General features: G+C 38.2%; 1 protein-coding gene across 5 annotated transcripts in view; it reads left to right on the top strand.

The window, feature by feature from the left end:
- Pcdh19 (protocadherin 19) overlaps positions 1-25,235 on the top strand; it is a 105,278-nt gene extending 80,043 nt beyond the window's left edge. For 3 of the 5 annotated variants that reach the window (XM_029473483.1, XM_021153648.2, XM_029473482.1), the window contains one exon: positions 19,502-21,905. In XM_029473483.1, the coding sequence (XP_029329343.1) occupies positions 19,502-20,091 (590 nt within the window). In that variant the 3' untranslated portion in view covers positions 20,092-21,905. Of the gene's footprint in view, positions 1-19,501 lie in introns of all 5 variants that reach the window. The other 2 variants (XM_021153649.1, XM_021153647.1) reach the window with 1 other exon arrangement.
- The last annotated feature ends 986 nt before the right edge of the window (positions 25,236-26,221 follow it).

Raw genomic sequence — 26,221 nt, 5'->3', positions numbered from 1 at the left:
ATGTGACTCCAGGGTCACAAAGGCTTCCTACATATGTGACTCCAGGGTCACAAAGGCTTCTCAAAGGCTACTGGATTGGCAGGAAGTTTTCATCTTTGGTACAAAGGACTGCCTCCTCCAGTTTGGAAGACATTTTGCTTCAGGAAAATACAGCAGAACTTTACTGATGCCAGAAAGATCAGGGCAGAAGAACTGTTGCCATGAAATGAAGGAAAGAATGGGTGTGCTTTAAGTATCCCAAGGGGCATGATTGATAGGACAAGGCATATCTACAGCTTTAGCATTTGTATAGTTCCTGGCCTTTCACTTTCTTATATTTTATGTTGATTTGGCCTGCTGTGTTATCTGTGTCTCTGGCAATCTGATTTTCCACAGTATGCCAGTTGAATCACAGCTTGTATCTTCTTGCTTTCCTACTCTAGCTTTGCTGGTTTCTTGCTCCCTTTGCTATATACCGACCCTGACTCCTGCCAAATGTCTGATAAAATCAGTCTTTAGTTCCTGTTTCTCCTTGTTTCCTCTGATTTGGACTCTTTTTTTTTTTTTTTGGTTGGGTTTTCTTTCTTTCTTTCTTTCTTTCTTTCTTTCTTTCTTTCTTTCTTTCTTTCTTTCTTTCTTTCTTTCTTTCCTTCCTTCCCTCCTTCTCTCCCTCTCTCTCTCTTTCTTTTTGGCTTATTAGAGTACATGTTTCCTGAGGAACAGTCATTCTAGATTTGCTTTTGTTGATAAAGGTTCTTGTTCTATAGCTCAGGATGATTTTGTATCAGCCTACTTTAAGCAATGAATACTGGCATGGGCTGCCATGCTGGGCCTTATTTGTGTGTGATAGTGTATATATTGTTAACTACAAAATGACTATTTCTCAATGATAGTGTAAAATTACTTTTTCACATTGTTAATATATACAACAGTCATCTTGAATTTGTAAATTGTCATTGTTGCATTCTTCCTCCTTCTATTTGTGGTTTTTTTTTTTTTTTGATTTTTGATTGCTTGTTTTTTATTTTTTGTTTTGTTTTGCTTTTTTGCTGCTATTGTAGTTGTGGAGATGGTGGTAAAGTCCAGTTCAAGCACATATTTTGTAATGCAGGATCTGCACTAAGTCCCTATATGATCTCCAGCACCTACCTTTCTCTCTTTGAGCGCCCCCATTCTTTATGTATATTACAGGGTCCAGACTGCAGTGATTTAAAGGGGCTCACTGTTGCTAATGTTCTATTTAGCATATAATAGTTTATTTAGCACTAAAACATTATTGGAGGACTCTAAGGCTGAGCTTTTGTCTGTTTCTAAAGAAGACAACGTGTCAGGAAGTCTGACTCTTAGTTCTGAGGCTTTAGTATATAAAAATCCTTCCATTATATTGTGAGGGACATGGCGTAAAAATTGGTCAGTTTAAGTTGTGTTAAACATTGTGAGATTCTTGCTCCTCTTTGGCTTTTGTTTGCATGTGTTTAGCTGTCAAATGTGTGTATTTTTGTAAAAGTGGTCCTCTTTCTTCTATACATTCCAATTCATGTTCTCATCTTCCTTCACCATTTCTGAATAGTTCGCAATTTTCAACTTAATTAGGTCTTTCCCCTAAGTGAAGAGCGCAGCTGTTTCCCCTCTGATGCTTTGGCAGCTGCCTTTGCCTTTTTCAAAATGGAATGATTAGCTTTTGCCTTTGATTTCTTAACTGGCCATTGGTTCAGGACTCCTAGCCCATTTCCTGGATGTTAGACCTATCAAAATTCCATGGCCAGAGTTGCTCCAATTTACTTTGGGGGTCTTGCACTCTTCTGGGTACTTAATACGTATGGTATCTGGGCTTTATCAATCTTTCAGAACTGCGTTTATGTTACTATTCCTAGTGATTATATTGTTTAGCCTTTTGAGAAAATGATCTATGTGGATAACTTATCCTAGTGGAGAAATAGAGGGTAAAACATCATAAATATATTTTGTCCTTGAATTAAGATGACCTCATTTGTCATAGGCTCTCTACTTTGATTTTAAAGGGCACTCTTGCCTATCCATCTTTTTGTTTTAGTTATATGTATCACTATTTAAGTAAGTGATTTCATTGGTGGCACATGCCTTTAATCCTAGCACTTGGGAGGCAGCGGCAGGCGGATTTCTGAGTTTGAGGCCAGCCTGGTCTACAAAGTGAGTTCCAGGACAGCCAGGGCTACACAGAGAAACCCTGTCTCGAAAACCAAAAACATAAAACAAACAAACAAACAAACAAAAAACAAAAAACAAAAAAGGATAGTGATTGCTCTTTTTCGATAGGTGTTTTGACTTTAGCTATCTTACTGGTCTTTAATTTATGATTTCACTTTCATTATTGGGATTTCCGCTTATCATGCCTTTCTCTTGCATTCAGAATATAGCGCCAACTTTCCCGTTCCTTCCCTCCTCCCTTCTCACAGTATGTTCTGGGCTAATCAACAGGAAATCTTTCTGTATTTCCAACTTAGTACTGCCTTTCCAAGCGCTTGTGCTGCAGCCTCTTTTGTTTGCCTGTCCCAAGTGCCTCATTCAATTTAATTCTGCATACTTAGTATATTAGGCATTTTGTCCATATTTCCTGTCTGAAGTGTAGTTTTTGAATTTGAGCACATTCTTCGTGTATGTGTTTCCCTCCCTTAAATGATGAGATCTGTAACAAAGATATTAGCTCTGTGCTCAGGAAGAAAAGAAAGCACAAGCGAAAGAGCATCGCTTGTGGTCTCTGGGGGATGCAAGGCCCAGCATTTGAAACAGTTGTGTGCACAGTGTAACTGTATCTGTCCGCCTGCATTATGACTTCATTTGGCAACTCAAGCATCAAATACTGTTTGTGCTGTTTAAGTTTTCACAGTTCCTCCTACCACTAGCCCTTCTACTCAGAGCCCACCCTGTGTTCATCTCCTTTACTTGCTTCTTTCCTATTAGCCACATAAAAACTTATTGTTTAATGTTCTGTTTCCAGGGACTTGTTAAACAAACTGCTCTTGCCTTTCCAAGTAACACTTGCATCGTAATGTGAATACAACCCAAACAAATAACCTGGGAGGCATTTGGGTCATCAGTGTAGCCTAATGTGATGATGTTTTTAGACGTGGTCTTTCTTAGCACACTTTTCTTTGTATTCCGCCAGTACTTGTGTACATAGTAAAGGATGGGGCCAGCGTGGGCTCCATTGCTGCCAAAGAGGTCGAGCTTTCTCTATATAGTTACTCTTCTTCTTTTGTTTTTTCTTTTAATTATTCTGTCCATCCCAAAAGCTCAGTCTTATTAGTCTTTTATTCCAGATTGGAAAAAATAATTCCAAGAACCCATAGTTATTTTAAGTGACTTTCAGGAGAGTACCATGAAGTTTCAGAGCTTGGATTGAGAGGCTTGCTCCCAAGCACACATTCTTAGACCCTTTGCTAGACTGCCCTTAGGAGGAAACATCTTTCCCTTTGTTCAAGTCACTTTGACTGAGAAAAGCTTCCTTCTGATGTTCTATGGAGGTGTAAACTTCCTTTAGGTGTGAAGCAGGTTAAGTCATGAGCGGCTCCAGTAAATATGGTTCATGGTTCTTGCTTTCTTGAGAGAAACTTGCCTTTGGACAAAGGGTTGGAGCAGAAATGTTTGCTTTTTTTTTTTTTTTTTTTTTAACCTAAGCAGTTTGTAATCTTCAGTACTTTCTGTGGCTTCAGGCTCTCAGTAGACATACTGTCAAGATATGATCAAACTTAGCCCTTCTCTTTTCTTTACCTTAGGGATGGATGGGGCTGGGGAAGGGTGCTCCTTGACATTGGTGAAGAGAATATGACAGATTTCAGGTAGGGGTTCTATGAAGGGGAGAACAGGCTCATCTATACTCTCATGTGTCAGGCTGGCAAGAAACCCTGCTTTGGTAAAGCCATTTACTCTGTCATTTTAAAGATAATGATAAAATGAACTTTATCATTAGTGGGTGGTCGTGTTTTCTGGTACTACTGCTGTTCCATCTGGAGGAAGTTATCATTGACTGCTGTTTATTTAGTAGCAGATAGAAAGCTTCACACCTTTGGGCTGCTGCAATCATGATCATGAACATTCTGTTCAGAAGGGGAGCATTCAGGCTCTTTCCCAGTAGCCCTTATCATGACACTGGGAATTTAATACATTCATTTATTCTTCTTTCAAGAAATAGGATTAAATCTCGAATGGAGCAGGGAGCAGTCTTATCCTTCTTTGCATGATTTTTGAGGGCTGTGCAGTTCCAGCTGTGTAAACATGGTTGCAGAACTTAGGTATTGTCTAGTGGGGGAGGACTGCAATTTGGGTGAGGCACACCATGGCTGGGATGGAGCCAGACATTCTTCCACCCACTTTAGTCCACACCCTGCGGGGTCGGCTTGCTCAGCTCCTAGAGTCAGAAGTGAAGATGGAGCAGCTGGAGTTAATTATACTGTTTTATAGCTTTATATCAGTAGGGGATGAGGACTAGGCAAGGGTTAGAAAAATTTAAAATCATATCCTTATGATGCTGCACTTACAACAGTAGGAAACAAAGAAATGGCAGACATTGGACAAATTAAGAAAATGTAAAATATTAAATACCACAAGAAAATCTAAAAATGCCTGTTGAAATGGCAGCTGAATTTACACTCCATTTGTTCTCTGTGGTGACTGGAATGAAGGCTGGATAATATTTAGTTGATAGGAGAAATATACTGTTGTACCCAGTATCTGGAATCAGCTATGTTGTTTAAATTATGATTCAATATATAATCTTACAGACATCTAATATCTGGGCATTATTGTTGTGAAATAAATGTGATTTCTTCAAAATAAATGCAGATGTTATAGGGCATGCAATCCTTAATCCAGGCCTCTCTCCACAATTGCATAGGAAGTTGGCTCTGCTCACTTCAGTAGTCTAAGTTCTAGTAACTGGAGGGGCACATAGGCATACGTATTCCTGAACTTTCTGAGGATGTGGTAGCTTTAATGACTTCAATTTTCCATCTTGTTCTTCGGGGAAGGCAATCGCCAGGTAAAGCAATGATAGCTGGCTTCCTAATGGGTGTGGATTTTAAGACACATTTGTGATCCGGGAAGAAGGAAAACATCACTTTTTTAGTACATTCATGTAGCATGAGCCAGTTGGTGATCTTCATTCTTGATACAACTGGTTTTAGAAGGATTTCCTTATGATTTGATCTGAGCCTGCTCCATGAGAAGAAACGAATGGCTGGTGTTACAAACTTGGTCAAGAGCCTATGAAGGAGGAGATCACAGGCCCAGGGTTGGTAGTGCTACATACTACTGATGCTTTGCTAAATGGACAAATTCTCATTGAGGTCTTTCTATTTATACCCATAGATTACTGATCCTCTCAGTCTTAGTCAGAGAAGCTTCTTTTTGTAGTGGGTGATAACTAAGACAGAGACTTATTACTGGTCAAAATCCTGAGAATAAGTCACGTGGAACATCCATCCCTAAACAGGATATCTGTACCACCCCTCCAAACCCCAGGGAATATCAACAAAAAGGGAGAGAAGAGATTATAAATGGCATAGGGTGAGGAGCATGCTCTCTTGTGACATGACCAGGCTATTACAGTTATGAACAGGCAATAACTGTGACTACATGCACAAGACCTTCACATACCAAAATGTATGAAAGCAAGAAGAAGCTGGTTGGGAAGACAAGAGTCAGCAGATGTGGGAAGGGGGAATAAGACAGTAATGTGGATGGATGTGACCACAATTCATTGTATACACATATGTGCTTGTCTTCTATTTAGATAAAAGCGTGATAATTTTCCTGAGCCATTCACTTTAAATTACTATCTCTCAAAATATTTACAGGATTGGAAGCTGTGAATTGAGGAAAAAAATACTGAGTTGATAGAGCACCAAGTTTGAGTCATTCTACAAGTATTAAAAAGTAGAAAAGTGAAGAAAGTTTGGTAAATTACTGTTGAAGATAAATATTGGAATTTTGGGGAAATCAGAGAATCAACACACACACACACACACACACACAGGTACACACGCACACACTTTTGTTCAATAGCTGTGGGATCCCAAAGAGATGGGAACATGCCTGCAGAGTATCCAGCAGGAAATGTATGGATGCCTCCATCTTCCATCATATTCAACTGGCATGGGGGAAGTCTTGTCAATATTAGCCATGTGTTGCCTCTGAAACTTCAAACTGGGACACCTATTAACAGTGTGCTGCATGTTGTAATTGTAGCATCTGCAGAGCATCCCATAACATTTAGCTGGTGGATGCCTGTCTGAATCATTAACTGTGAGCATTATGGGTGCCGTAACAGCATTGGAATTCCTGCAACTCAAAGGGAAACACATTTGGCTTGTACTTCATCCACAATCACTTACACTTAAGCTATTGATAGTTGATTGGGATCTGTAGCATGCTGGGTTTGTGCCATGGACCTCTAAACATATTTGATGGGTGGAACAGACAGGGAGGCTGTGGGTTTTGGCAAGCTGTGGCTCCCATTAGTCAGGCTGACTGTGTCTGACACTAAAGATTCCAATTCACTGAGATGAAACTTACTTCTCTAGGCTTTGGCTGATGGCCCAATGATCTTAACGTGAAGGGCAAGAGAGAGCCAGTGTTACATTAAGTTGCAAGTCTCCAATGAGCAAATAGTTGAGTCGTTTACTGAATAGTCTGTTTTTTCCCCCTTTTGGAAAAATATAAAATTTATGGCGCCTTTTTAGAAATTGAAGACTCTTCTTAGATTTAAATTTTTTGTTGTATAGCAAATACTAACCATTCATTTTCCTTATAGGGAAATGTGAACTTTGTCAAAAGGTGTGTAGACTATGTAATTTAATAGTTAATATTCCTGTCCTTAAAGTTTTATCTTGTACATGTTGCTGCTAACATATCCTACTAAAGGCATTCCAGACACAGCTGTTTCTAATAATAGGAGGGGCCCCATAGAAATGTCAGGCATACTCTGAGGGGGCTTCAGTGGAAAGAGGAAATGTGTTCAGAAAATGGACTGTTTCCATTATCTGTGGCTTTCCTGGCAGACACTCACCCATTGCTATTGTCTATCATTGCATCCCTGTAGCTAACCAGGGTATGAGGTTTTTAGAAGAAAGTCTTGCTATGATGAAGAAAAGCCACAAAGCTGAAGGAAAAGAAGTACAATCTGAAGAGAGCCTGGAAAATGAGTGGATATTTTGGTCACAGCAGAAAGGAGCTGAATAGAGCTAAGTAGATGAGGACAAGCAATGGGAATTAATCCATGAAAGTACTTAATATTTAGAGGTTGGATGAAGAGGGTCATTGAGCACCAGAATCTCCTTTCATGCAATGTCTATGAATATGATAAAGTTTTGTAAAGGCAGTTCAGTCTTAAATACACTAGAGGAGCTGGCAGTGTATGGTTCACAGGGTTGTTCTGTCTACTGCATAATCAGTCTACTATTCCACAGCCCTGAATAATCTGTGGAATGTGGTCAAAAGAAAGTAAACAGTACAGATGGGTGATTTCCTCTCATGCAAGTTCTAGAGCTTTCTTAAACAAAGGGGAGATGTGAGCATCCTTTTTAACGTCTACTGTTAGTTTTTGTTTTGTCTTGATAAGAGTCTCACTGTGTAACCTAGATAGCTTTAAACTTGTCAGCCTCCAGCATCCTCTTACTCCGGTGATATCATTCATTATAGGTATGCACTATCACAGCCAGTCACATTTAGTTTCTCTGGAATAGAGGCTGGCCTTGAAATCCTGACCCTCCTGCCGATACCTCTCAAATCCTGGATGATAGATGTATACCAGCACAACAAGTCCCATCTACTTTCTGTGCAGTCTGCTTGATAGCTCTCTTTAAATTTTTATGGCTTCATCAAAGCTCCTGGGAAACCACTGAAGCATTTAGATGCTGTGATTATTTTTAATTTTAAATATTAGTCAGTGTTAACGTTTTTTTTTTTTTTCTGGATCTCCTTTGTCTAGTTGGTTGGTACAGAAGGAAGGCCAGCTCTGTCTTCATTCCTCTTGTAAACAGACATGCCCAGAAGGAGAGGTTGTTTTTAATTGTCATGCAGACCAGAAAACAATCTTCATTTCAGTCTGTTGAACAACAGCACAAAAATACTTCACAAGCACTGGGTTCACGGGTGTCTTTTTAAACAGCCATTACATAAGGAATGAGGTTCATTTGTTTGTCCATTTTTGTCTTGGTAAAATGATTACTCATTTGTTCAACTACCATAGATCTCCTAGATCAGAATGGACAATAGCATGTTAAAAATGCAAACTTTTCAGTTTGTATAAACTCTGTTCAAAACTTTATGCTCTGAAGAGTACAAAGATTCCCAAGAGAAGAAAATTACTTGTTAGCAACTGTTACTTTGTTAGTGTTCTATAAGCATCTTATACATAAAGTTATGCCAGCATTACAACACTGTGTATAACCTACCTATAATGTGTGTGTGTGTGTGTGTGTGTGTGCGTGTGCGTGCACATGCACACATATTCAAAGTATTTTTAATGCCTCTTGAAGCCTTCTGAGTATCAGTTTTCCTGCCCTATTCTCTTTGTTTCTCAGTTCTCCAGCCCAATGGATTAATTCATGGCCATTAGGATAGAGATAGATAGATAGATAGATAGATGGATTAATACATGGGTGGATGGATGATGGGTTGGTGGGTAGATAGAGAGATAGATAGAAGACTTGGGACATGCCTTAATATATATGAGCAAGTGATGGTCTTTAGCCCTTTAACTCACTACCATTTGCATTTTTCAAAGCTGATTATTTCATCTGCATTTTTAATAATAAGGCAGAGTATGTTCTGTCAATTGACAGAAATAAATAAAAAAAATTCAAAGTCGAATTAAGGGATAAGGAAGCTCTAGGGCCAAAGAAGCTTTTTCTGTAATTAATAATTTCAATTTACTCTTAGAGTATTTATATGCTAAAGTTCAACATTTCATGTTAAATACTTCTGTGCCTCCCATCTTCCAGCTGCCAAATTGGAATATCAGAGAATGGAATTCACACGGGTTTCAGTGAATCTTCCAATTCTCTACTCCCATTGCTATCTTGTTTTCTGCACAGATTGCTTAGGGCTTCTCTTACCACTGCATGGTATTTCCTCATTAGCCCTGTGTCTCACAGATCCAGTCATGAAAGATACAGATTTAACAAACAAGCGGGAAATACAGTAAGATTGGAGTTTAGGAGTTGCAGTGTGTCAGAAAAATGAGATTATTCCAAGGGTATCTGCAATTGGGCACAGGATTTAAATTTATGGTTCTGTTTTATTTTTTTCCCCAGTAATCTTTTGATTTGTTCTATTGTTTTAATTTGTGTATACAAGTAATTGTTAAGGACTAGTAGGGATACAGGTGATGATGTGGAGCGAGTGCCAGGGAAGAGAAACAGAGGGGTAGATTTTGTTTCTATAATCTAGGCTTACTATGCATCAGTTACTACCTACATCTTTCTAGTACTGTGTTAGTGTGGGTACAGGTGTGAGTTAACTCCAGAAAGACTCCCATTAACGGTGGCTCAAATAGATAGCAAGGCTTCTCTAATGCTCTATGGAACCTCCATTTTCTGCATCAGTGAGGAGTTGGCAAAGGTGATGAGGTCACAGTGAAGCATGTATATGTTAAAGGTATAAGGACCATTTCCTTCCAGATAAGATCATAGGACAGATTTAAGACACCCTCACATTTTCAAATGTCTTCTGAATTTGTATAATTGCTTTCGAGACAGCACCTAATAACATACAGTCTGCTTTCCTCTAACTTGAGTGATTAAGTGAACAACCTCAAAAGAATAATTCTATGTAGTTTTAAAGAAAAGTGCAAAAGAACAAAATTGAGCATTGCCCATAAGAGATGGGTAATGGCAAGTAAACAGAAGGTGACGTTTGATCCCTTCAATTTTACTATTCATTATTCATAGTTATTATTCATAAATTCCAGCACAAATGTTAGGTCTGCACCCCAGTGACACATTTGCATTTTATTTAAAGTTGACTTCTACATAGTTGTGCAAACAAGGATTTCATGAGTTGGGTGCTCTTTCTTTGTTGCTTATCATTTCCACATACCTGCTTCTGTACCTTTTACATTATCATCTCTACCATCTATTTCACTATTCTACCCAAGATCCCCCCCAAAATGATTTCCAACACAGAAAAGTGATATTTGAATATATTTCCCTAAGGCAATCAATTTACTTTTAATTTGTCTGGAACTAAGCTTTTCTTTGTTGCAAGAAAGAAGGATTGAAACTGCTATAAAATTTATTAGCTTGCAGGAAGATATCTGAAATGAATTTTTAAATGATTTTGCTGTTTTCTGTACCCAGAAGCAGTGTCATCATACTATAGCATTCCAGATGGTAGCTAAAGTCACATTAAACCATCAAGATAATGCGAACATTTTCTATAAGACTTCTGTTGGTAACAGATAGTCCACCCTTGGTAGCTAACAGACACCAATATCCCACCATTTCTGCTTCCTTTCACTGACTATTTCCAGTGACGTGGCACACTAGTCCTTTTAATCATTGCAAGAAACATTGATTGGCTTACTGAACATTTTATTTTCAAACTCGAAGGAGTGATTGGAAAATTACTAATGCAGTCTTTTTACTTCCCCCACCAGTCCCGAGAACTGTTTGGTATTACAAAAAACTCTAAGGAATCTGAAGTTAAAATTGCAATGTTTATTGACTCATGGCCAGTATTGTACTTTCCACAAAACTTGGTGTCCTGGGACTTAACTGAAGGAAGTGTCAGTTCCTGTTAAGGGGAACACTGTTGTTGGATATTCCCCCCAACGTCCAACATTACATTTTCATTTAAAAATGGAAGGTTTTTTTTTGTTTTTGTTTTTGTTTTTTTAAGCGCTGGAAGTAAAACTCAACATCTTCCCTATGCCAGGCAAGCACTCTCATCATTAAGCTTTATCCCAAACTGTGCAATGAGGATTTTTTTTCCTCCTGGTTAACAACCCTGTTTTTTTTTTTTTTCTTGCTTTAGCTGCCAACACTACTTATGCTATTATTACTATGTGCTTTTTGTCTCAAGCATCTAAAGCCTCAGATCTATCACAATGCAGCTTTTGCCCAACTTCATAATATGCTAGTAGTTTTTCTATGTTTTTTCTACTTTTTGGAAATGAATAAAACCAAATTACAGCCAAGTTTAGGTTCAGAGCTCCTGGTGAGCATGATGTAAAGATTCCACTTTGCCAAGAGCATAACCACTTTCTGAATGTGTGAAATGATCTGGCTGTGTTTAATCTACACAAAATCAAACAAATGGATTGAATTCTTCAGAGACCTGACTAGGTGTAAGATTCTCACTGGCAAGGGCTAAGGGGCTTAATTCTGTGAGAATCTTACAGCAAAACCCTTGAAAACGGCCTCATGTCATTCAGAGTTGCAGCATCTCAGTGCTTCACATTGTAGGGGATCATTCAGCGACCTTCTGTGTCATCTCATATTTTATCTGCAAAGATGCCTTTTAAAATGGTGTCTAGGCACTTAGATGATGGCCAGCACTTTGTCACATAATTTTTTTTCCATCGCAGAAGACAAACACAAAGATCCCAGTCTACTTCGTCTCTGCTTATCTCAGTCACTGTCACCACTTCTTATTTCTCTGGCTCTGTTTTCTGGGTAGCCTTTTACTCCAGTTTCTTGCTCCCCATGAATCAGCACAAATGATTTATACTTATACACATCTCAATATCTGTTCTTTATGGACGGAATTGAATTGAGCACCAGTACAAAAATGAAAATGCCAGGAACTATTGTGACTGCCAAAATTGCAACTTAGTTTGTATGAACTGTGCATGCCACACTGTCATCTATCATAAATATTAAATTCTCAAGCACTTATCCTTCAATATGTTTTAACTCTGTCTCTTCAACCAGCTCAGTACTAAAGATTCCATTGAAGATGATTCAATTGCTTTGCATTTTAAAAGGTTCATCTTTTAAATCCATTTCCATGTTCTATTGGTGGGACGTGAATTCCAGGTGAACAGACCATGAATGAGGAGAGAGAGTTTATGTACCATTTGGCACCAGAAGTTGTCTGTTGGGTGGTACTTGATAACTAATGCTGATCTGTCAAATTGTCTGGGGCAAGGTTGGGATTCATTCCTCTTTTCAGCTGCCTTCCCTGTGTCAAGCCAAAACTAATCTTTATAGAATGCCCAGTGTTTATTAACCATCCTGAAAAAGCTAGGATAGTTAGGACTGGCTTTTTTCTCATTTTGTTCATTTGGGGCAGTATCACTTTGCCATGCTCAATAATTTTGTTTTAATACCCTATTCCTACCCTGACCCTTCTCCACCAGAAGCTGTGTCTATTCTTCCTTACTCCATAAAATTTGGGTCCCCTTTACTGCATGCTCTGCTAAATTACAAAAGGAAAAGATTTGTCTCGGCTTGACAGAAGAGCCTCTTATCACCCTGGCATTTCTTAATGTATATCCTTAGATAAATGAAAAATAGTAGGGAATGGTCTCAATGTCATAAGAACTGGTTTGTGGGGAGCACATTTTGATATCTATTAAATAACAACACACCAGCATTTTCAAATGTCAGAGTTCTGCCACCCTAGTGATTCTGTCTGATGTGTATCTGAGTATAGTAAGGAGTGATTGGAAGTAGGAGGCTAGGGAAGAGGACAACAAAAATGAATGATTTAAGGAAGGAATAAAGGCAGAAGGGAGTAAGATACAAATAGCTGTTAGCATCATCAGAATTAGACTGGCTGCAGGATGGCTTAGTACTACTGGCTCCTAAGTCTGGAAAACTGTCTTAGCCTTCATACATATCCCACGCATGTTGTTCAGAAGGAATACCGTTTCGTGTGACTAATTTTCCACTTTATGAAGTGTTTGTAATTCCACTCCCCTATGGCTTTGAGTTGTCCTTAAGTCTTCACTGAATTTTTTTTTTCTAGATAATTAGAAAGGTACTTTTCTCCTTGTATCTTGATATCCAAGGAAAGCCAGTTCTCAAAATATCAAGCACCGAGTATTTGAGCCCCACACAGTAGTTCCTGCTCTTATCCCCTTTTCACCATCCCTGTCCTGGCTTCTTTTTCCATGGAGCTCATTAGTACTCTGAGTGCTTTGTCAAGTTATAGACACAGAATAGATGTCCTTTCTTTGGATTCTGAAGGCCTTGAAAGTGCTTTAGGAATTCTTTTTTGAATAAATCTTCCTTTTGATAGTTCCCCCACAGAATAGATTGGTAAAATAACTTTGTTATGAAATCTTGTAATATTTTTTCAGTAACATCTAAATTAGTTTTGCCAGAGTGAATCAGTTTCTCCTATAGATATGAAAGGCTTATCTTAGGTCATATTTGTCTCTATTTTATGGGAATCAATGACATTTTCTCTTTTGCCTTTTAATTAATCATTTTATTTGTTTACAATTCAAATGTTATCTTCCTTCCCCATCTCTCCTCCATGAACTCCCCACCCCATTCCCCTATCCTTTGCCTCTAAGAGGGTGCTCCTCCACCCACCCACCCACTCCTGCCTCATCCATTTAGCATCCCCCTTCTCTGGGTCATCAAGCCTCCACAGGACCAAGGGCCTTTCCTCCCATTGATGCCAGACAAGGCTACATATGCAGCTGGAGCCATGGGTTCCTCCATGTGTACTCTTTGGTTGGTGGTTTAGTCCCTGGCAGCTCTGCGGGTTCTGGTTGGATGATATTTGTTGGTTTTTCCTATGGGGTTACAATCCTCTTCAGCTCCTTCAGTCCATATCTATCTCTTCCATTGGGGTTCCCAGGCTCAGTTCAATGGTTGACTGTGAGTGAGGAAACAGTGTTTGATATTTAAACAACACATTCAGTTTAGAGATAGCACTTTTAAACTAAGTTAAAAATTTTAATTTATCACAGGTCTGGTCCCTGCTAACTATTTTCAGGATAGGAAGCTTCCATGTTGAAGCAATTATATTTTCAATTGGATGTCAAATGCATATTAGATCGCTTTAAAACTACCCCAAAGCACTTGTAACTTGACTAATGCTTCTCAAGTTCCATTTTTTATTGCCTTTGATAAAGTGACACAGAATCCTTCATAGGTTTCTCCAATGTTTCTATTAGCTAGGACATGTATTTCCAATTTCAGGAGTTGTGTCAGTGGCCTGCTGTCTTGAGGATCAATCTAGATTTCTTTGTTCTTTCTGTATGTTTTAATCATTCCATTAAGTTAAACTGTTATCTACAATTGCTCTGTTGTGGTGTTTTTTGCTAGTTTTAGTAGGTAGCAGAAAAACCAGACTACCATAGCTTTTGCTTATTCAGAGCTTTAAAAAGCAAGCAGAACACACATGAATTACATAATTACAAGTAGGATGAATGCTATGACAGAGAGTTTCTATGGCCCCTATCTTAGTCTACTGGATCATTGAGTGATTCCTTAAGAAAGTAAAGTTCTAGTTGGGACTTCAGGAATAATGTTATCCACCATGAGTTGTGTTCATCTATTGGAAATAGGGACTCCACCGAAGAAAATAGATGACCTAACTAAACGGGAGTTTATTTTGCCTCTTACATAAGGAGAGTTCAGCTCTGATACGGTGGCTATATACTTTTAGCTATATACTAAGGTCCTTATATCTTTCTGTTTTGCAACCCATAGGCTCATTATTTTCATCCTTAGAGTTACTGCATTGTTACTAAGATAGATATTAGAGCTGTAGTCACTATGATTCTGTTCCAGATAGGACAAAGAAGGAAAAAATAAGGACACATAGTCTCACAGATAAACCAAGTTCTCTTTTAAGTTTTCATAACATTCTGCCTTTATAAGGTTGGTTTGATCTTAGGTATATGATCATGCCTGTCTAGAAGGAAGTGCAATCATTTTTTAATGAAGTACCTTATTCCTAATGTAAGTGGGGCTCTGTTTCTAATGATAAAAAAATCAGTAAAGTTATTTGTAAGCAGCTTTTTAAAATCTCTGCACCAGATGAGTAGAAGTTACTTAAGTGGGGATAGTAATCAAAAATTGTGTTTTATTTAAAGCTACTTTTTATTTGGGTGTCTGTGAAGGAATATATGTCACATGTGCCAGGGTCTTTTAGAGACAGAAGAGGGCATCAGATTACCATGTGCTGAAGTTACAGTCACTTCTAAACACCTGACATGGGTGCTAGGAGCCAAACTCCAGTCCTCTGGAAGATCAGTGAATACTTTTTATCAGTGGTTCATCTCTTCAGCTCACTCCAAATTGTGCATTCTCAATTAGGCAAATGTGACTAATTTGAATGACATTTCCCTTCTTCCATTATCTTTTCTAGAAACTGACCCTGTTTTACTTATAAATTATCTTGCTCATGGGCTGATGAAGAGTAAGTTATGTAGGTGTGTAATGTTATAATCCAGGAAGCTTTTCTGATTAATAGATCACTTGCTAGTATGTTGAATTAATGTTGCTACTTAGACCTTGCAGTAGGTGGAACTCACTTATGTTTTCCTATTTGAAAATCACTTCTAAAGAGGTAACACAATGCTCTTGCAACTATAGCCTTAAACTACTTTAGTGTTGGAGTCTTTGATCATTAATATATTTGAGATAATGCACTCAAACTTTGAATCATAATAAAGAACTAATGGTGTTCTTGACCACATTCATTGTGACTAGACACATAGAGAAATCCAACAGAGCCTCTCAGCTCCTCTAGTCTTCCAGGATTCTGAAACGTTTAGCAAAGCCTGAGTTGGCTTTTATTACTTTGGATGAGACCATGCATAGACTCTATTTTTGAAGCACATTGTTTGCCTTTATCTAAAAGGACAGCTGTTTTATTTCTCAAAGACAATAGCTATTGCTGTACAAACTTTTACTGTTTGCATAAAACAACATATTCTGGTCTTTTTCTATTTGAATTACTTACTTACACATCACAATATAATTACTGTTGTCTGTTATGCCTCCTGCAGCTTTGCAAGACTGATGTTTGGAGATTTATTTATTGTTTATTTATTTGTTGCCAGCTGCTTGGAAATTCTCTCATCAAAGTCCTGACAAAAATAATAGAACAATTATTGATTAATATCTAAATATCAGGAGCTTTATCTCCTACTTTCCTCTCCCTCCTCCTTTGCTTAAAACAACTATGTTTTCAAGTGAAGACGTCTCTAACATCATGATTTGTGTCCCTCTTCCAAATTTATTCATCCACTTTGATTCTGTGTGTGTGTGTGTGTGTGTGTGTGTGTGTGTGTGTGTGTGTGTGTGATTCGTAAGGCCCAGGGATAACTTCAGGAGTAGGGGAGACTAGCTGAAAAACTCAACAGTCAACTGTAGTCATGTGTATGTCTGAATTAAAACCACTTGCCTTAGGGCTAGAGAGAGAGCTCAGTGGTTAAGAGCAGTTGCTCCATGTTTAACTTGAAGCACCCACATGGTACCTTCAAGTTATCTGTAATGCAAGTTGCACAGGATAGCCATCCCTCTTTTGGCCTCCTCAGGTTTCAAGCATGCACCAATTCACTTACATACAGAGAAGCAAAATATTCAAGCACATAAACAGAAATACATCTTTTAAAAACCACCACCTACTTTCACTAATTTGTACATGGCAATGTGTTTGAAGGATCACAAATAGGTGTAGATTTTAGAATTTTACACTTTTGCCTACTTTTAGGCCAATACTTTCAGAAAAAGAAAGAAAATACCAAGTCACATATATGCTTTTTAGGGCAACCCTAAGAGGGAATTGTTAAGTCATTAGGGTGTTTAAACAAGAGTCAGTGTTCTGCCTATTTGTGGATGGGTGATGCAAAATGGCTCCTCTCTAGTTTCATACCTCTGTCTAACACCCAGTTGTTATAACTTTTCCAATATTAGCCTTTTTTCTTTTCTTTTATTTGTTTTCTTCTTTTTCTTATGCAATCTCTCTTTGTTGATATCAATGAGAGGCCTTTCTGTTGTGTTGTTCTCATGTTTGATATTACAGTGAATTTCTTTGCTAAACTTAAAGTATGATTTATAGTACATTTAACCTGTCAGTATAGATCATGATCTTATATAGAAAATAGATATAAATATTTTAAGCTATGTTAGACTTTATTTTAGTAATATTGACACATTTAATAATATTGATTTAGGAACAAAAATAATACAATTTCCATTGCATTCTGGAATTCTTGTCCTGATGGCTTCTGGAGAGTCTTGGTTTGATTTATACAAATCAAAGTCAATTATTAACAAAACTGTGTTTTCACTTCTTTACCCCAAACTCTGACAGTCATTTTTATAGGTATTACCTGAAGAGTTATGAGATAAAGTTTTATTATTAGGAAAACTTCGAATCTATAAATCTGGTAGTAAGTACTATTACAATCCTGGGGACTCCAATAGAAAGCACAGGATTTAAATGAAACTGACATGAGGTAGAGCCATTCTTTCATTCCTGTATTTGAGGTTTACATAAAGTTCCTTCTTTGCATGTACAAGCCTATTTTCATTACTTTTTATATTTTATGCCTCCCCATGAACATATGCATGTTGCATTGTGATAGGGTATTAGATGTCATCCTTTGGAATTTACAAGGAAGAGGCAGAGAAAAGGGTTTGACAAAGTCTTCAGGTTTTCACATGCATGGCTATTCATGCAGTTGGGATAGAAAATTGGGCTTGCATTTGAAGACTTGTCCTTTCTCTGGGGCAGGCACTTTTCTTGTTGGTGATGGTGCTCTTTTGTTATTGGCTTTCAAATATGCAAAATTCTGAGTGCTTCATTCTTAAGCACTGAAATGATTCATAAAATACCCATATTAAAGATGTTGGTAATGTTTTTATACAGGTGTTTTTCTTTAGTCAGATTTTAAATAGTACATGGTTGTTCAGTGGTCAGGCAGATGTTAACCCCATGCTTTGCCAAAGCAGTCTTTATAGAAAACTCCTCTGAGAGCCAAATAAAAGACTTAGCCCTCAATATACCTGAGCTGAAAAGATAAAAATATGTTATTGTAATAATTGTGAATTCGAACTATTGAGATCTTCTATGGTAGGATTAAAGCAGTCAACAAAATCTTTATTTTTGGTAGCATGAGATGGACTATACATATTTTTGAGTGTGAACTGTGACATTTTAATATCTGTATGTAACATGTATTATTTAAATCAATATAATAAGCACTTTGACCTACTCATTCCTTAGAGTCTTCAATTCCTCTGTCTCTTCTAGATCCTCTCAAATATCCAATATGTTGTTGCACATTGTAGTTCCACTTGTCATGCTTCTTTGCCTACTCCTCTCACTCCTTATCCTTGCCTTTCCTGGTTTCTAATGGCTACTTTTCTCCTTTTGTAGTTTCCATATCTGAAGGACAGCATGTGGCACTTGGTTTTCCAGTTTCATCTCCATGTAGCTCTTTTGCTCAGTGTAGCACTTCAATTTCATTTACTTTGTCTCAAATGATAGAATTTCATTTTTGTTAATGACTATGTAATTCCAGTATTCCAGTAAGCAGACATATCACGCTTTCTTTATCCATTCATCTGTTGATGGTAACTAAGGTGATTCTGTAACTTGGCTAATGTCACACTAAAAAAATACACTTGGTTTTGCAGGGAACCTTATTATTTTATTTTCTCTGAATATATGTCCAGAAGTGAGAGGACAGAGGTTTTCTTTTTTCTTTTTTTCTGTTTTTAATTTATTTCTTAGGAACATTCTATTTTGTTCTCTCTAATAGCTGTTATAATTTGCATTCCTACTATATATATATATATATATATATATATATTTCATTAGGAAGTAGGTCCTTAAGAAAAGTGAAGATTAAAGCAAATAGGGAGAAATAGCTTATTTGTGGCTAATTAAATGATCCCCAACATATAAGTCATGTGTGTGTGTGTGTGTGTGTGCTTGTAATTGAGGCTCGTGAGTTCTCTGGAAATGAAGGAGTCATAGTGCTTCTGTTGGGAAATCTAGTCATAGAGATGTCATAATGAAGTGACTGAGATAACTGCTGGTGAGAGAGAAATTATGTATTAGGTTTTCAAAGAGAATGCATAGTAATCTAAATGGATAGGCCGTGTATCACTTGATAAGGTGGAAAGTGGTTGATAGTGTTATTAGGAACAATGGGCAAGTTTCTTTGATTAATCGAGCACTGGGCTTCCTCCACTGCTTCCAGTCTTGTGCTGAATGCACTTTCAAACATGGGTCAGTTTTAGCAGTAGGTGTTAATAAAATTGCTGACTCTCCACACCTTAGCACTTAGGACATTTAAAAATATTTTTTCTTCATAACTTGTTTCTCTTTAGGATTTTTGTTTTGTCACCAGTAAGAACAGCAAGAAAGGAAAAAAAAAAAGGAGGACCTATAGTTATCTAAAAATCTATTTTTTTCCCACAATTGTCCCCAAAGATAATGTAAGACTATCGAAAGTGCTGTTTCCCAAAAGGACCTATGGATTTTGAGAAACCAGAACTGGGTTTTTCTGTGATTCCTGGGAAAAGCTGATGAAATTGACATCTTCCTTTTCTTCTTACAGACCAGAATGAAGGATTTCATTGCAGGGAAGAATGCCGGATTCTTGGCCACTCTGATAGATGCTGGATGCCTCGGAATCCCATGCCCACCCGCTCCAAGTCACCTGAGCACGTGAGGAACATCATCGCTCTGTCCATTGAAGCTACTGCTGCTGATGTTGAGGCTTATGACGACTGCGGCCCCACCAAACGGACTTTCGCGACCTTTGGAAAAGATGTCAGTAGCCACCGGGCTGAGGAGCGTCCCATCCTGAAAGGCAAGCGGACTGTCGATGTGACCATCTGCAGCCCCAAAGTCAACAGCGCTATCCGGGAGGCAGGCAATGGGTGTGAAGCTATTAGCCCTGTCACCTCCCCACTTCACCTGAAGAGCCCTCTGCCCACCAAGCCTTCCGTGTCTTACACCGTCGCCCTGGCTCCTCCAGCTCATGATCTGGAGCACCATGCCAACAGTGGCGCCTCTCGTCCTTCTGAGGCTGAGCCCCGTGGAGCCGACAACGAGAAAGTGATGCATGAGGTCAACCCTATTCGCAAGGATGGTCGTGACAAGGAATCTCCTGGCGTGAAGCGTCTGAAGGATATCGTTCTCTAAACCCATCTGGGTTCGAGGAAGAGAGAGAACAGAAACCACACTGGCTAGTGAAGATGTAGCAGCTGCTCATTTTAATTGCTCACCAATGGTTGGTTCTTGAGTGGCTGCATTGCAGAGCTTTCCCTAAATGTATTGTGTATAAGTGACTATCATTCTGTGACAATCCCTCTCGTTTCAACAGGCAGTAGGGGTGTTCAGTTGGAGCAAATTAGCTTTGGCTTGAGTTGTACATGAGGCCTTGATGTTGGGGAAACAGAGGCAAATTCAGTTGTGAAAAAGTATTATGTATTAAGTGTTTGAATTTATATATTTTTATATGTCAAAATGATAATATAAATTACCATTGTTTGTGAAGAATTACATTTAAAAAAAGCAAAAAGAAAAAAAGAAAAAAAAAAAAACAAAGCTCTGGACACCTTTAAGAAGCTCGCCACTGTTTTTTTGTAGTGTAGACAAGTTACTGGTCATTTATTGTGTACAATTCATTGTTTCAGTGATGTGAAATCGAGCCCCCAAAAGGTTGTTTCTGAAGCTCGAGTACTTTCCAATGCCGCTACTTTGCTGTGGATGCCCCTGCTTTAAGAACCCTTTTGCTAGCTGTGCTGTTGTTGTATTTGATATTGCAAATTGCTATGTGTGTGGTGATGGCAAAAGGCTTTTAAAGGTTGATGTTTTCTTTTCTTAAAAAAAACTAATAAAAATACAGATAAAAAAAATATCAAACAAACAAAATGCGAACAATGGAGGCAGCAAATGAGTTTAGCGACACCATGCCTAGAGGTCGAGGACTTGGTGGCTGCACACATGGTTTACTCCATGGAAGGATTGCTCACCACCTCAAGGAGGATTTCTCCTGCCTTTCAGTCTTCTGCCTCGGTCTGTCGCTAGATCATTGTAGAAAGTCATTTTTGGATTTGCTGCTATCTAATTTGCAGTTGTCAGAAATACTGTGTTGAAAATTTTATGAGATACATTTTTTTTCTAATTTTCAGGCCCTGCACAGGAAAGTTACTCCCAAAGTTATCAGTTTTCAGGCTGAGAAATTCCCTGTCTCCAATCATCTAAAACTCATGCAACATGACTGAGTCTATTTTTGAGATCTAAATTACCATCTTTTTAGATACACACTTCCTGATTCAGTGTTTTCCCAATCATGATTGGACTTAGATGGTAAAGTGCATCATGGGCTGGAATCAAGGGCTCCATATTGCTCTTTATCTTACTTATAAATAATGATAGAGTAAGCAGTATGAAGTGTACACATACGTAAAGACAGGTGATAACATCACTAATCTAATTACTGTGCCTTCTAAATGGAGACACTCAGACACTTGAACTCATCTTTTTATGACTAATACTTTTTTGATTAAAAATGTGAACAAGAAATTATTAAGACAAAACTTCTTTAAGATTTAGCTAACTCTTTTTATTTTCTGTAGGCTAGGAATATGCCTTTTAACACTAACAAACCGGACATTCTTTTTGTTGTTATTGTTTTAACACTGCACAAATGCCCCTATTTTATCATGTCTATTAATATTCACTAGCCAACATAGTATTCTTGCAGCCTAAGAGTTCATTATTTAAAATAAACTAAACAAACATGTCACTTTTCCTCTGCCTTTGTCTTAAAAGAATTGTTTCTAAAGAAACAAGTTTTTTTTTTTTTTTTGGGTTCTTCTCTCTTTTGTAATTCAAGAATACTTAAAAAGAAAGGCTAGAAGTTAGACACTAGAATTCAAAAGAGAATTTATTTTCTTAAGTTTAGTAGATGCAGTCAGCTCTTTGAAATGTTTTCATTATTTTTATCTGAGTTCCTAGCTTTATACATTACTAGGAATACTTTCTTTTGTGGGAGGTGGGAGGGTGTTAAGGGAGGGGGTGGGTGGGTAAGGCACTGGGGATGGGGTTAGGTAGGGGAGAAGATTTCTGGAAAAAAAGACACCTATAATGAAGCTACAAATTCATCCTCATTTCCTATTCTGTACTGAATACTACCTCATGCAAAATATTGGCGTGGCTGCAAATTTCCCCCTGACCCTGACAGAGATCAGTTGTCCTGCCATCTTCTTCATGCCTTAGTTGATTTTCTTTCATATATTTTGTCCTATTCTGATTTACTTTATTTTAGTGTAGTAGATTATGAATTAGGTATTTATTTTTGTTCTTCCAGATGACTATTTAATGAACACATTCAGCTTTTTACAAGTGTCCTTTGAGTTAGGAAGACTGCCTATAGAATTTCCACTGCTCTTCACCATGATCCATCGGATAGTATCTTGTTAGCTAGCGCCTCAAGGTCACTTTGTAGTGAGACTGTACAGTTTTCTACAGGTGTATTTCTTACTAGAGAGTTTGAAAGATTGTGGGAGATGGAAATGGAAGGTTGGAATGTAGAGCAGCCACTGCCTGCAATAGTCTTACCAGCCACTTAAAAACAGTAGCGGTGGCATTGATTTTTTTGCTTTTTACCTTATTTTTAAAAGCAACTAAATTTCTTAAATTTTACCCCCAGAATTTACTTTCAAGCTTTAGATTCATCCTTTTACCCTATCTAAAACATTGTTCTCAGTGGGCAGTCAGATTTTTTTTCTGTTTCTAAACTATTATGTTCAGAGAATTTTTCTCATTAAGGAAATTCCCCCTGCCCCCTCCAATCCTCCAATTGTCTGATGGAAGTGCAAGTGCATCCTAGGAGGGCAGGTTCTAAGGGCAGGCTGTGCTTGCAAAATAGGACTTTTGCACAAGGGTCTTAAATTTCCCATCAAATTGGGATTCTTCCCCTCTCCTTTTAATACATGTGATGAAAGGCTACCTAGGCCAATGGGGCAATTATCTTTTCCTCTTTATTTTTTTTTTCTGCAAACATGTTACACGCAAGTGGGAACGATTTTAGTTCTCAAGTCCTAGGGAATTCTACTCTACTTATTCTGATGTCCCTTGGTCATGAAGTGTAACATGCTTAAAATTTTTCTGGCCAGGTAAACGTCTTTATTCAGTATAGGGAATCTAGTTTGCATTGATTGATTGCTTTCTCACAAACATAGGAACATGCTATTCAGTAAGAGATAGGGAGAAGTGATCCACAATGCCCTGTGGAAAGTTTTCTTTTCCCTACGCAGACTAGTAAATGAAACTGTTCAGAATGAAACTTAGTGTTCCATTGATCCTCTGAAGCCAGGAGAAAAAGTGAAGGTTTATCTTGGTACTGAATAGATAGTGGGCTTTGGAATTCAGTACTTCCTGCAGAACAGTGGTTCTCAAAATACTGTCTCAGAGCAACATCACTTAGGAACTTGTTAGAAATGATAATTCTCTATCCCTGCCTAGAATGATTGTATAAGAAATACTGAGGAGCTGGCCCAGAAACCCATATGAATCAAAGGCCCATTCAAGTTTGAGGGCTTGTCAAAGCACAGGTTTGTAGAGCCTAATCCTTAGAGTTTATTATTCAGTTGTTTTGAGGTAGGAACTCTTTTCCTATCTATAGATGCCTAGGAGATACTGAGGAGACAATGCTCCAGAGGAAACTTGCCTCATAGGACTAACTGCATCTAAAGTGGCCATTTATACAGATTTATTGATGTGGTGACAAGCTGATCACGAATGAACGATGTAATTCTGAACTCTGAAACTGGCAAGTACTCAGAGTGCCTTCCAGATCCTGTCATCTCAGCATATGGCGGGTAGAGGGGAATTCAGATGACTTTTCCTCTACATCTCCCATTTCACTCAAAAGGAAACACAAATGGTCCACTTGAAGTGGCAAAGACAAGGAGCAGGTTGGGGAGAGGCAGGGATGGAAGGAATAGCTTTTTTGGGCATTCAAGGTGGAGAAAGGATTATTACTGTACATAATCCATTTTATGGGGATCATTTTGATGTCAAATGTTCCCCCAAGACACTCTCAGCAAGTCTGGTCCACTTGGCTCTTTTCACAGGGTAATAAAACCCTTCTGACTTTGACAAACTGGCATAAATGAGCTGAAGAAGTCCATTGTATACAGTCCTAGTGTTTGCCTTCTTGGTAAAATTACATTTTAAGGATGTCATTTCATGAGTCAAATTGTATCTGCTGACACTAAAGTGTATTGAGATGTTGTTCTTTAGTTTAAGTATGTATCAAAGTAATATTCAAAGGGGATGTTATGGGGGTGGGACTGGGACTGGGTGGCTTTATATTGATATTGAAATATTCCAGAGCAAAACACATTGTCCTAATGAAGTTGTTACAGCTCTCTTTGTTTTCTTGTGAAGCTGGAATTGGCCTGTGGGCCACTTGTTGTGCAAAAGTGAATTAATTTCAAATAGGAATCACATTGCTTTTGTAAAACAAAGAAAATCAACCACCTTGTCTGAAGTAGAAGTTGTAAGGCTCTCTTGGTAAGGAACAACCCAGAAACACCTGACCTTGATTGGAAAGCATTGTAGGTCATTAGGGAAATCTGATGATGCTGACTGGTGTTCCAGCTGTGTTGGCAATTAAAGATGACCTTGCTACTAACTGAATGTTGCTGTCAACTTTAGCAAACAAACCAGCTAACGCCTTTACAGCACCAGTTAAGTAGATGTTTACTGGCACTGGTTGGTATTCAGCTGAGGAAGGCTAAGATACAGACTAAGGACCAAGAGCCAGACTAGGTCTAGCTAGAAATTCAGCAACAAATACCTCCTTGTGCTATTTGAATGCTAAGGTATTAGTTGCAAAAGGCTTACGCCTTCGCTCCTCTAGTGAGGGGAATGAGCCTGATGACACTATTACTGTTTACCTGTCAAACCAGGGTGGCGATTTAGAAGGATGCAAGTACAGTATGTCTCATTAAGCAGTCTCTGTTGCTGATTATATGAAGATGAAATGGTTGTATATGCTGATCTGTATGTTATGTACATTTTCACAGTGATTGAATCATTGTATAAACAAAAAAAGACAAAAAAGAATCACCACTCTGTCTATTTTATGAAGATGATAAAGCAGCTTTATTAAATTATTACAGTTCTGTTTTAAATGGTGTTACCTGCCACATTGTTTCCTTTTATCTGGTGGTTCCCTGTTTTCCTCTTAAATGTGTTTTCTCTGCTTCAAAAGTTTAATGCATTTTAGTATTAAAGGCTATTATGGAAAAAGTAATGAAGTTTTGGTGAAATGTGTCTTGGAGTGGTTTTTTTTTGTTTTGTTTTGTTTTGTTTTGTTTTTTGTTTTCATTGACTGGGAGTGGAAGCTTCTCAGAACTTGGAATTAACCAGTTCATGATGGAGTTACTGATGTTGGGGCAAAGATTCTCATTTGCCTTTCCTATTTCATACAACATTCAACTTCCTAACAGAGGGGCTTCTTCCCGATCCAGTAAATCCAGTTAATTACATTGCAACCCCTCCTACTACCAGCCCCATCAATACCATTACAGAAGGAAGGAGACCCAGTTTACATCGGCGATGCAGAAGATTTTCCCATGTGCCACTTTAAACAAGCACACTAAAATTATTCTTTAAAATAAATCATTTCAGGAGCAACTGCACAGTGGGACTTCTCTGTAGAATTAATTTTTTTTAAAGGGCAAGCTATAACTGAGGCTGTCAGTAGGGAAAAAGAGAGTGTAAAACAAAGATGACCTGGCTGCCCCTCGATGCCTTCAGGTTTAAAAATGAAGCATCAAGAGAGGTTTTGACTTTGTACATAACAAGACTGCAGAGAAAGCCCCGACAAGCACTCTTTATTCAAACAATTATTCTGTGGAATTTAACACTTGGGCTGAGAGTATTCATTCTGGCTGCAGCTGGAGGGGGTAGAGATAGGAAGGGGGTGCACATCAGACTATTACAAATAGTGCCTTTAGTGGTTAAAGGCTAAATTGCTTCAGCATGACCTATTCTTTCCAGACAATTAAAAGTGATCTCAAGGAAATCCACTGTCTTCCTGGATCTCCATCTTCCTATTATCTCTGCTCACCTGTATTAAATTGAGATTGTATCTTATTCCCCAGAATTAGCCCTTGAGTCAAAGCAATAGCAAGAGATTTGGTACTGCATTTTAATAGGTGTTTTATCAGAATGCAAACAGACATGCTGGGGCACTGGGATTCCGTACACTGGTATATGTACAGATGTTCACATGTCCTCACAGATGGACAGA

The sequence above is a fragment of the Mus caroli genome, chromosome X, assembly GCF_900094665.2.
Source record: "Mus caroli chromosome X, CAROLI_EIJ_v1.1, whole genome shotgun sequence".
NCBI lineage: Eukaryota > Metazoa > Chordata > Mammalia > Rodentia > Muridae > Mus > Mus caroli.
The sequence above is the reverse complement of the archived record's forward strand: the minus strand, read 5'-3'. Positions and strand labels throughout refer to the sequence as shown.